This window comes from Arachis ipaensis, chromosome B4, assembly GCF_059453495.1.
Source record: "Arachis ipaensis isolate K30076 ecotype BB chromosome B4, ASM5945349v1, whole genome shotgun sequence".
NCBI lineage: Eukaryota > Viridiplantae > Streptophyta > Magnoliopsida > Fabales > Fabaceae > Arachis > Arachis ipaensis.
The window spans coordinates 36675230-36686484 of NC_142439.1; the positions used below are offsets into that span (position 1 = coordinate 36675230).

Consider the following 11255-nt stretch of genomic DNA (forward strand, 5'->3'; position numbering starts at 1 on the left):
ACATCCATGAAAAATAAAAGTGAAAAAAGAGATAATTAGATAAGATATCGTGTTACAAAAAAAAAAAAAAAAGAAGAGGGGGGGGGGGGTGGGGGGTAGTCGTCCATGAAAAACTGGTAATTGTCTGAAATTTACGAGATGAGAGGTCAACTCAGAAAGGATTACATCAAAGTTGGGCATTTTTTTTCCTTCAAACTATAAGAGAGTATAATTTAATACCAGATATATGCTTGCATGGAAGTTAGGCAGTGATAGCATTAGTAATTGCAAAATTGTTTCTTGGTTCCTTCCTGTTTTCGTTCCAAAAGACTTTCTAGAAAATTAAAGTCAAGTTCCGCGTAGAGAAATTAGAGTTTTTTCCAACTCTCCACTAGTCCCCAAACGTTTCCATTTCCAATTTTCCATATTTTAATTTAATTTCATAGTTGAATTTAGAATTTTCTTTTGGCATAAAATGTACATTTTTTCACCACTTGTAAATTCTTATTTCTTACTACTGAGTTAAAATATAAGACTTCAAAAATACATATGATATAAGATTAGGTAGTTAATGGCATGCAAAAATTTAACATAAGGGAATTCATTCTAACTTCTTTGCAATTTTAGAAAGAGTTGAAAAAATCATCCAAAAAAAGTTAGTTGAAGTGGAAGTTGACTTTTGACTTTTCTTATTGACAGTTGACTATTCTTGCTCAAACATAAACTCTATTCCACCAACTAACTATTCTGATTAACACCTATTTGCAACAGAATTTGTTCTTACAACAATTGCAGCATGCTTGTTAGTAGCGGCAATAGCCAAAGACTCAGACAAATCTCATGTCCACCAAGAATGGCTTACCGGACACTGCCATCTATGGCTGCTTCATCGTCATCTTCGTCTTCCAAAAAACACGATGTTTTTATCAGTTTTAGAGGCGAGGACACACGCAACAACTTCACAAGCCATCTTTGTGCTGCTCTTAACCAAAGCAAGATACAAGTCTTCATAGACAACAGAATTTCCAAGGGAGATGAGAACTCTTCCTCAATCTTCAAAGCCATAAGGGATTCCAATGTGTCCGTGGTTGTTCTGTCAAAGGACTACGCTTCCTCGACGTGGTGCATGCGTGAACTCACCAAAATACTCGAGCAAAAGAAACATGGTAAGGGCCACATTGTGGTACCTGTGTTCTATAAGATTGACCCTTCACATGTTAGGAAGCAAATTGGCACTTATAAGAAAGCATTTGAGAAACATGAGAGAGATGTCAAACACAACATTCTGCTGAAATGGAAATCTGCTCTGACTGAAGTAGCCAATTTAGTTGGGTGGGATTCACAGAATTACAGGTAACAAATCTTTCATTCATTCTTTCTTTCTTCTCTTTAGTTATCTCTAAATATGCTTGTGGTGCCATTCCTTTATGCATGATAGGATCGAATCTGAACTCGTTGAGGAAGTTGTCAAAGATGTTATGCAAAAACTGAATTGCATATATCCCCCTGAAGTGAAAGATCTTGTTGGAATTGACCAAAATCTTGCTCCCATTAAATCCTTGTTGAGAATCAGGTCAAGAGAAGTTCGAATAATAGGAATTTGGGGCATGGGCGGAATAGGTAAAACAACCATTGCCAAAGCCTTGTTTTCCAAACTATCTTCTCAATATGAAGGTAGCTGCTTCTTGGAGAATGTAAGGGAAGAATCAGAACAGCATTTGCTGAATAAACTTCTTTCTGAGGTACTAGAGGATGCAAATCACTATTTCGGCACACCTATAGCAAGATCCACCTTTTTTATGAGGAGGCTTAGCCGAAAAAAGGTGTTAATAGTGCTTGATGATGTTGACAATCCGAAGAAGCTCGAAGTTCTTGCTGCAAAACATAATTTCTTGGGACCAGGCAGTAGAGTCATTGTCACAACTAGAGATAAGCATGTCCTTAGCAAAGGGGTCGATGAAATATACGAGGTCAAAGGATTGCCCCTTCATCATGCTATTCGGCTTTTTAGTTTAAATGCCTTTGACAAAAGCTATCCTGAATCAGGTTTTGTGATGCAATCTAAAATGGTGGTTGATTATGCAAATGGCAATCCATTGGCTTTAAAAGTTTTAGGCTCATTCCTTCATTCTAGAAATCTGCAACAATGGAACAGTGCTCTGAGAAAACTCACAAAAATTCCAAATACGGAGATTCAGAATGTGTTGAGGTGGAGTTATGATGGATTAGATGATGATGAACAGAAGAATATGTTTCTGGACATTGCATGCTTTTTCCAAGGAGAGAAGAAAGAAACTGTTACAAGGCTACTTGATATTTGTGGTTTCTATGCAGATATTGGGATAAGAATCCTGCAGGACAAAGCTCTAATAACATTTTCAGATGCAAATGAATTACACATGCATGATTTGATACAAGAAATGGGTTTGGAAATTGTTCGTCAGGAATCAACCAAAGACCCTGGAAGGCGCAGCCGGTTGTGGGATCCCGAGGAAATCTATGATGTACTGAAAAATGATAGGGTAAGAAATTCATGAACTTACTTCCCTTGCAAAGAACATTATACCTGTTTCAAAATCCGGCTTTCTATTGACTAACTTTCTAATTGTTGCTTTCTAGGGAAGTGATGCAGTTGAAGGCATAATGTTAGATGTGTCGCAAATGAGAGTCTTGAACTTGAGCTATGAGAGCTTCTCAAGGATGACCAGTCTAAGATTCATCAAATTCTATATGAGTAGGGGTAGGACATGCAATCTGTTCCTTCTTTCAGGTCTTGAATCATTGTCTAGTAAATTGAGGTACCTCCAATGGGATGGATACCCTTCCAAGTCTTTGCCATCGACCTTTTCTCCGGACAACCTTGTTGTGCTTTCCATGATGGGAAGCCATGTTGAAAAACTATGGGATGGAGTTAAGGTAGTTTCTTGTATCATACACAAGAAGGTCAAGTTAAATATTTTGCTGTTAAACCCTTACAATTCACTATTTTTATTGTTGCAGAGTCTTCCAGGCTTGAAAGAGATCAACCTTCGCGCCTGCAGCAATTTAACCAATCTCCCCGACTTATCTCTAGCGCCAAATCTTGAAAGGGTAGATCTTTCTCTTTGTACAAGTCTGCTTTGTGTTCCCACATCTATCAAGTATACCAACAAACTTCTTTTGTTTAACCTGGAATCCTGCAAAAATCTGAAGAGTCTTCCAAGAAACATTCACTTATTTTCTCTTCAAATGTTCATTCTCAAAGGCTGTTCAAGTCTTGATGAGTTTTCATTGACTTCAGAGAACATGACACGCCTGGACTTAAGAGGGACAGATATTGAACATTTTCCAGAATCACTTTGGCAACTTCTTAACCAGCTGGTTTACTTGAATCTGGAATCCTGTGCTAAGCTTAAGAGTCTCACAAGCAACATTCACTTGGTATCTCTACAAAGGCTCAATCTTAGAGATTGTTCAAGCCTTGAAGTTTTCTCTGTGACTTCGGAGAACATGGAATACCTGAATTTGGGAGGAACATCAATTAAAGGATTGCCAACATCAATTTGGCGAAACAATAAGCTTTTTACTTTGGTTCTTCATTCCTGTAAAAGACTTGTGAATTTTCCAGACAAGCCGAAACTTGGTGAATTGTCTCTTACTTTCAATGAGCAAAACTCTTTTGAAGGTCCAACTGTGGATGAACCATGGAATTTGTCATCCTTATCAGATTTATCACTGAAAGGAAGCGGTATTGTGAACTTACCTGCAAGCATCAAAGATCTTCCAAGACTGAAAAAACTTACCTTGATGGATTGCAAGAAGCTTCGGTCTCTACCAAGCCTTCCATCATCTTTGGAAGACTTATCCCTTGATGAAAGAAATATTGATTTTTTACCTGTAAATATCAAAGATCTTTCTCATTTGAAAAAGCTTACCATAATTAACAAGAAGAGGCAGTTTTCTCCACCGGAGCTTCCACCATCCTTGAAAGATATATTCCTAAATGAAAGTAAAGTTGATTCCTTGCTTCTGAGCATGAAAGATCTTTCTCATCCACAAAAGTTTCCTTTGATAAAGTGTAAATGGCTTCATCCTCTACTTGAGTTTCCGCCATTTTTGGAAGATTTATCAATAAATGAAAGCAATATTGAGTGCCTGCCCGTTAGCATAAAAGATCTTTCTCACCTGAGAAAACTATCCTTAATAGAGTGCCAGAGGCTTCGGTACTTGCCAGAGCTTCCCCGATCTTTAGAACATCTGTCTGTAAATGGCTGTAACATTGAGAGCTTGCCAAGGAACATCAAAGATCTTTCTCATTTGCAAACCATTACCTTAGTCGATTGCAAGAGGCTCCGGTCTGTACCAGAACTTCCACCATGCCTGCAATCTTTTTGTGCAGCAGATTGCAGATCACTTGAGATTGTTCCAAGTTCAAGGACTATCTTGATGGAAGAGAGGATTGCCTTTTATTACAATTGCATAAACTTGGATCAGAATTCGCGCAACAACATCATTGCAGATGCCCCCTTCGAGGCAGCTTTTGCTTCCTTGAAAGAAAGAACACCTCTTGGTCCTTTGATATCCATATGTCTGCCAGGAATTGAAATCCCAGACTGGTTCAGTTACCAAACACCGAATTCTGCATTGAACATAGAAATTCCTCAACAGTGGTTCATTGATTCGAAGTTCTTAGGCTTTGCTCTATGCCTTGTAATTGGTGGTTCTCATCAAAACAGCAATGAAGGCTATGATCCAGATATTAATTGTTATCACTTTGTAAAGCCTGCTGGCAACTCTGATCCCAATGATCGTTTTCTTGGACATTGCACAACTATAATGCAGGTGCCGTGGGGTTTCAATTCAGATCATATATTCATATGCTACTATCCAGCTTTCAATGTTCCCATCATGCAAGATTTCAAGGACTTAGCCAAGTACTATGATGCAAACAGCCTGAATCTCAGGGTCATTTTTAAATTTAAGGGTCCATCTCAAAGGTTGGACCTTGTGAAGAAGTGTGGAGTCAGACCACTATTGATTGCTAATACTAAAAGGATTCACATTGAGACTTGAGAGTAAACTACAACCTGAAGAAAAAAGGCAATCAGAAAGTGAAACTGGGAATTTTGATGAGAGAACCAAGGTGGGATTGGTTGAGATTTCTTGTTGGAGACCCTCTTCATGGGACCTCCATTGGATCAGAGCATTTAGTTGGGTTCCAACTTCCAAGTAGTAGGGCCCGGATGTTGGTGGTTCAATGGGGACAGAAAAAGAAAGAGACTAAGAGAAAGAAGCACAACCTGAGGCAACAGAAGGAAATTCTGTCCAGTGGTTGCTGATCAATACAGCTATTCTTGAAGCCAAGGTATGCATGCTACTTACCCCTTTAGATCAGTTTCCAACCATCTTAGTTCTCTAGCATCAGTTAGTCCTGCAGTTCATGATTTTAATAAAGTAATAATAATAATTAAGGATTATTGAGTCACAACTGAGAGAATAATAGATACTAATATGTTTAAAGCAACTATGCTAAATATTTTCTACTACTTTGATCCATTAACAAAATGATAAAGACATTTATCACTGACAAGGCATATGTATATAGACAGGCATAATTGCAATAACCACTTATCACTGCACAAAAACCTTCTTGGTACTGAATGGGCCATTTGGTGGCTTCTTATCATTCTTTAACAGAACTTAATTATCATATTAACAGTCTTCAAGTATTGAACATATTACAAAAAAAGCATGCTAGTTTTCATAATTAATTATATATAATCCATTTGGTTTTCAAGCTAGGAAGATGGTGAAGTACAAGTGAACTAGGGTAGATACTTTAGGGAGACATTTCTTGAGAAATAATACGCTATTCATTTCTGAGTTCTGAACAGTTGTTATATTTTGGTTGGTACAGAGCTGACTTCACATGTTGCACGAAAAAGAAGCTATACTTTGGGAGTTCCAATTACAGCTAAAGCTGCAGATGAGGCACACACTTCTGTTAATCAAGCTTTTGGAGTATATTTATTTATTATTCTGATCCTTGTTTGATTCCTTCCACTGGTAGAAAAAAGATACAAAAATTTGCAAACCCTCCATGGATTTCTTCTAATTGACTCAAATAAATGCTAACCATTTCTTCCCCCAAATGGCATTCTCTCCTATTTTCAAGGAAAGAGGCTAAGCCCCTTCTAAATGTAATCAAACTTGTCTCAACTCTCAACTACTGCAACTGCTATTTCCTGTAGTAAATCCTGAATCCTCTTTAGGTTGATAGTCTACCTCTACCGTTAAAAGAGTAAGGACATTATTATGTGGCAAAATTGAAATTAGAATTTAGAAATATTAGAAGATCAAAGCCAGTAATATATATAGAGTCAAATATGGCTTACTCTTGACAATAACATCTTGCTTGCTTTCTTCACTAGCTAAATATCACTTAGATACTGCAGTTCCGCCAAAACCTTGCAGGGATGAACCATGCATCTCTATGCAGACTACATCTTGAATTACAATAAATTAAAATACACGAGCATTAGATAATGCTGGTTGTAGTATACTAAATCTAAAAACTTTTCAGTATATTTTATCCCTCTTCCCCTAACGAACTTCAATCAACTATATCTCTGCAACTTATACAACAAAATTGTACAAGAGAACCAGCTGGTGTCTTCTGAACTGCAATACTAAGAGCAACAATATGGCTACAAGAACAAAATGTTAGACAAAGATCCACAGAGTTTCTGACATTTGCTGCTGTAGGGAAGCTCCAAACAGGATTGGTGTAAGCCAGCATTTTACAGTAATTCTGAGCATCTGAGACAAGCACGATTCATAAGCCTATTCACGAGGCTATTGGGTTCTGGAATGAGAGCATATGTCAAGTGGTTCCAGAAATGAAAGGTTAATGACTTGTGCAGTATACTTTCTAGCAGAGCATCTTGCCATGCTTTCTGAGTCTCTGTTTCTGGGGCGCTAAAGAATCTGTATACAGTTAATCCAGTTAAGGTACAAAAGCACAAACAAGAGAGAGATGGGAGAAGAGGGGGGACGGGATACAATCAATGACAAGTCAATAATCCATTAACAATAGAGAGAAATGGTCAAGCTACCTTGTGATATCCTGCAGACTGATTGGGAAGAAGATATAAGAGGGTTCCACTTTCAACTCCAACTGTTTAACAGATTTATTCTCTTTCCCCAAAAATTGTTTTGCAACCCTTGTTAAAAGATCAGCACCATTCCCTCTCAAACTGGTATCATCGTATGTCCTATAGAACTCTTCCAAACACTCTTTCATGAACAGACTGCAAAGAACCAGAAATGAAATCTCAATTTGTCATAGTACTTGCATTTGAAAGTTGAAACTTTCATTCAACTTAATCAAAACATGCATGACCACAGGATTTTGGATGTTCATTCCGAGAATACCTAGGATATCATGCTAAAAAAATTCCAAAACATTATGACGAGTTAAAAGCCAGCTAACAATACCTGTGCTTTTCAAAGGCCATAACAGCACCATTCAAAGCTTTTTCAGCTTCAAGATCATCCTCCATACCCAGAGAATTGTTAAGGAAATATATTGGCTTCAAAACTATGATATCCGAGTCCAGATAGATCCCACCATACCTGGTAAAACAAAAGAAAAGTATCTCCACTTTAAGTGATCGTTTTCATTATGTTATTCACCAGAGAGAGGGAGACAGAACACCAGAAGTACCCAGCTCACAGCTTAGTCTAATTAATACTTAGAGATGTCGAATTAAATACCATCAACATGTCCAATGCATCATAAAATAAGCATGGAGAGCCAACAAAATTGGGCAAACTTACCTGTAGAGAGCTACAAGACGGATAAGCTCGCTGTAATGAGTAGCATAGAACTTGGTCTTTCTCCATTCAAACCAAACCGACGAAAAAATGTGAGCCGGTGTACCCTTCAGCAGCTCATCAAGATTTGGCATGACAATAGTAACTTTGTAACTGAGAAAATTAAATAACAGCTTAGCTAAAAGTTTCTGATATTCAAAATCACACAAGGAATATAGTCACTAAGGAAGGAAGGATAAGTACCCATCTTTGACGAAGGTATCTTTGAAGAAATCGAGCTCCATTGTCTCCGAGAATATCACAACACAGGCTTCAGGGTGGTGAAAGAGCAAGCTCTCAAGGCCACGCTGATGCCGGACACTGTACATCCAAGGCGGTGAATTCCATACCATGAACACCCTCATACTGCATTTCCCCTTCCCGAAAAAAGCTTCCATGAACTTGGTAAACGACAAATTCAGGGGCAATCCAGGGTAGTACCCCCAAGTCTTATCGTCAGCATACACATGATCCCTCCCAAAATCCACACTCTTGCCTTTCCTACTATTACTTGCAGTCACTGAAAGAACCTTGCCTGTCAAATCCCCACCAACATCACTCCCATGTTCCTCTATAGATTCATTCCCATCATTCAAAGTCCTACGCTCTGCACCTCCTTTGATCCCACCACTCACCCTATTTGTTCTTAACTCTCTCCTATCACTCTTCAAACTATCTACATTATTGTAATTTTTGTTGTTGTTAATGGAGAGGAGAACCTTCTTACTGGTAAGCGGCGGCGCCTTCTTGAACTCGTTCAGCCACAGTTTCTGCACGATCCTATCACCCCTGGTGAACCCAGAAGCACCAACACCATCCGGATCTTGAAGAAGTGGATTGTTGTTCGGATTCAGAACTTCAAAATTTGACCTAAACATTCTATCCTTCCTCAAAAAGACACTCTTTTTTTCGAACCAATCACCCCAACCTTTCCTGAGAGGGGAAGTGCTTCGAATCAGAAGCGCGTCTTCGATGGCGGTTACCTGAGCAGCCAATCTCCTAACGTCGTCGTCGACGGGGAGGTCGTCGGAGCCAAACGCGGCCTTAGCGCGATCATCCCGTCCGTATCCGACGGTGGCGAAGTGGAGAATGTGATTGTGGGTTTGTGGATCGGAAAACTGGTGGATGTTACGAGGGGTTTTGAAGCTGCGGCGGAGGGAGGCGGAGAGAGGGTCATAGAAGTAGCCAGCAGAGGAGAGGGGATCGGTGGTGTCGAGGGAGGGGTCGGGGTTCTGGTCGTCGAAGTCGAGCTCGTCGATGGGGTCGTCGGAGGAAAGGTCGTCAGGGGTGGAATCGGAGAGGAGGGAGGGGGAAGGAGGAGTGCGGCGGAGGTGGGAGGAGTGAGGGTGGGTGAGGGAGAGGCGGGAGTAGAGGAGAGAGACGGAGAGGAGGAGGAGGAGGGCGGAGATGACGGCGCAGAGGTAGGCGGCGTAAGGGGAGCGGCGGCGGGATCGGAGCATTTTGATTTGGAAGTTGAAAGTGAAATGAGTAATGACTGACTGACCGACTACATTTGATTTGTTGGACTGTCTCTGATTCTGAATCTCTGACCTCTCTCTCAGTCTCTGTCTTCCTTTTTCATTTTTTTCTTTCGATTTCGGAGCTGGTAAATGGTAATGTTGTTATGTTATTGTTATGCCACCTCAGGTGCCTAACAGTTAACAAACTCAAAGCGGAAAACTGTATTTCAACTTTCAAGTCTCAATTTGAACTACATCCTTGTCCCCTTTTTGAAGGGAATGAATAATAATTAATAAGCAATCAGATTCTGTTAGCAAAACCAGAGATCATTACTTCATGACATGGTTGCTTACATTCATGGATACATCCTTCAAGAACAAAATGCTTGATTGTACCTTTGCCTATCAGGTTTGGCAGAAAATTCAAGAACATTTCTCACAAGTATCCAAAATTCAGATTAAGAATATTTGAAGAAAATCCAAAAGGTTGTAGATTCTCTTGCATCTGTTGGCTATGAATTATCTTTGGAAGATCATATTAAAGCAATTTCAGAAAAATTAAGTGAGGAGCATGCACTGTTCTTATCATTAGTTATGTGAAAGTCAGATTTCTTAGCCTTGTAGAAGTAGAATCTTTGCTTCTTGGTCATGAAAACATGATCGAAAGATTCAAAAAACATGAATAAAGTATAATTCAATCAAATTTTACACAAAAACTACTTATTCTTATAGAAATTCTGCTAGTAGAAGATTTTCTGGAAGGAGAGGCAATAGTTGTGGTTCTCGTTTTCCAAATTCTCCTCCCCAAAGAATTCAATGCAAAGTTTGGGGGAAGCTTGGACATTTTACATTTTCATGCTTTCACTGGTTTGATCAGCAATTTCAACCCAACTCTTTCAAGATAATTCCAACAATATGCAAAGAACCTAGCATGCCCCTCCACCATCTTCATTCCATAACCCAAGAGCATATATGGTTTACTCCTTCTTCAATGTCAGAAAGCTCCTGGTATCCAGAGATAGAAGCATCTCATCACATAACTCCAGAACAAACCAATCTTTTTACTGCCTCATAATTCATAGGTTCAGATCAAATTTTATTAGGTAATGGTTTAGGTACAAAAATTTCACATGTTGGACATAGTTTCTTGATTTCTTTAGACACATACAAAATTTGATTAGTGTACAAAAGTTTGCTGAGGATAATTGTTGTGCTTTTGAATTTCATGCCAATTGCTATTTGTTAAATCACATGACACGGGAGAAATTCTACTCTGTGAAGTCCCTACGAATGGAGTTTATGCTTTTTAACGTGCTGCTATTGCTTATGCTCAAACAAATAATTCTGATGTTACACAATGTGTTTCTAATTTTGGTAGTAAATCAGATTCTGCTAGCAAAGATCTTAGTGTGTCCACTACTATATGTAATTCTTCTATGTCTAATGTTGTTTCTGTTTCAGTTCCTAGAGTTTTTAGTAGTAAGCACTCTCTCTCATCCCTTTGCACAATAGGTTAGGCTAGGCTTCTAACAAAACTTTTAAAACAGTTCTCGAATCTTGTAATATACCTATTTCAAGTTCTGATATTAATATAAACAATTTGTGTGAATTTTGTTGAATGGCAAAAATGCATGTTCTTCCATTTAATCTTGATTCATATCAACTTAACGCACCTCTAGACATGATATATACTGATCTTTCGAGAACAGATCCCACTTTATCTCATCATGGTTTTCATTATTATGTGTTCTTTGTAAATACATTTACTCACTATACATCTATTTTTTTTATTTATTTATTTATTTTTTTTAGCAAATTAAGTCACAGGTCTTGCAAACTTTCCTTCAATACAAGATTCAAATAGAAACAAACATTCATTGGATTTAAAGGTAGAATCCCTTCAATATGATCAACAACAACAACAACAACAAAGCCTTGTCCCACTAAGTGGGGTCGGCTACA

General features: G+C 38.6%; 2 protein-coding genes across 3 annotated transcripts; one reads left to right on the top strand and one right to left on the bottom strand.

The window, feature by feature from the left end:
* The first annotated feature begins 622 nt into the window (after nucleotides 1-622).
* On the top strand, nucleotides 623-5165 carry LOC107636425 (TMV resistance protein N-like). Of its 2 annotated transcripts, XM_021121109.2 has the most exons (4): nucleotides 623-1332; nucleotides 1418-2501; nucleotides 2599-2895; nucleotides 2980-5165. In XM_021121109.2, the coding sequence occupies exons 1-4, from the start codon at nucleotides 776-778 to the stop codon at nucleotides 5029-5031; spliced, it is 3990 nt and encodes a 1329-aa protein (XP_020976768.1). In that variant the 5' UTR covers nucleotides 623-775; the 3' UTR covers nucleotides 5032-5165. The 2 variants fall into 2 exon arrangements, with proteins under 2 accessions (XP_020976768.1, XP_088340220.1); XM_088484094.1 differs by having other exon boundaries at nucleotides 2599-5165.
* Nucleotides 5166-6276: 1111 nt separating this feature from the next.
* LOC107636424 (alpha 1,4-glycosyltransferase family protein) lies at nucleotides 6277-9608 on the bottom strand. Its single transcript, XM_088484095.1, has 5 exons — nucleotides 8038-9608; nucleotides 7798-7947; nucleotides 7456-7593; nucleotides 7074-7268; nucleotides 6277-6945 (listed from the first exon to the last, which is right to left on the bottom strand). Exons 1-5 carry the CDS (start codon nucleotides 9291-9293, stop codon nucleotides 6759-6761), a joined length of 1926 nt encoding a protein of 641 aa, XP_088340221.1. The 5' UTR covers nucleotides 9294-9608; the 3' UTR covers nucleotides 6277-6758.
* Nucleotides 9609-11255: the final 1647 nt, after the last annotated feature.

What these genes read in the sequence shown, in the direction of transcription:
- LOC107636425 (XM_088484094.1), top strand. Translation starts at nt 776, where the DNA reads ATGCTTGTTAGTAGCGGCAATAGCCAAAGACTCAGACAAATCTCATGT. An exon ending in TGGGATTCACAGAATTACAG is followed by an intron (nt 1,333 to 1,417) that starts GTAACAAATCTT and finishes TATGCATGATAG; the next exon opens with GATCGAATCTGAACTCGTTG. An exon ending in ATGTACTGAAAAATGATAGG is followed by an intron (nt 2,502 to 2,598) that starts GTAAGAAATTCA and finishes GTTGCTTTCTAG; the next exon opens with GGAAGTGATGCAGTTGAAGG.
- LOC107636424 (XM_088484095.1), bottom strand. Translation starts at nt 9,293, where the DNA reads ATGCTCCGATCCCGCCGCCGCTCCCCTTACGCCGCCTACCTCTGCGCC. An exon ending in GATACCTTCGTCAAAGATGG is followed by an intron (nt 7,948 to 8,037) that starts GTACTTATCCTT and finishes TAATTTTCTCAG; the next exon opens with TTACAAAGTTACTATTGTCA. An exon ending in ATGGCCTTTGAAAAGCACAG is followed by an intron (nt 7,269 to 7,455) that starts GTATTGTTAGCT and finishes GGTTCTTTGCAG; the next exon opens with TCTGTTCATGAAAGAGTGTT.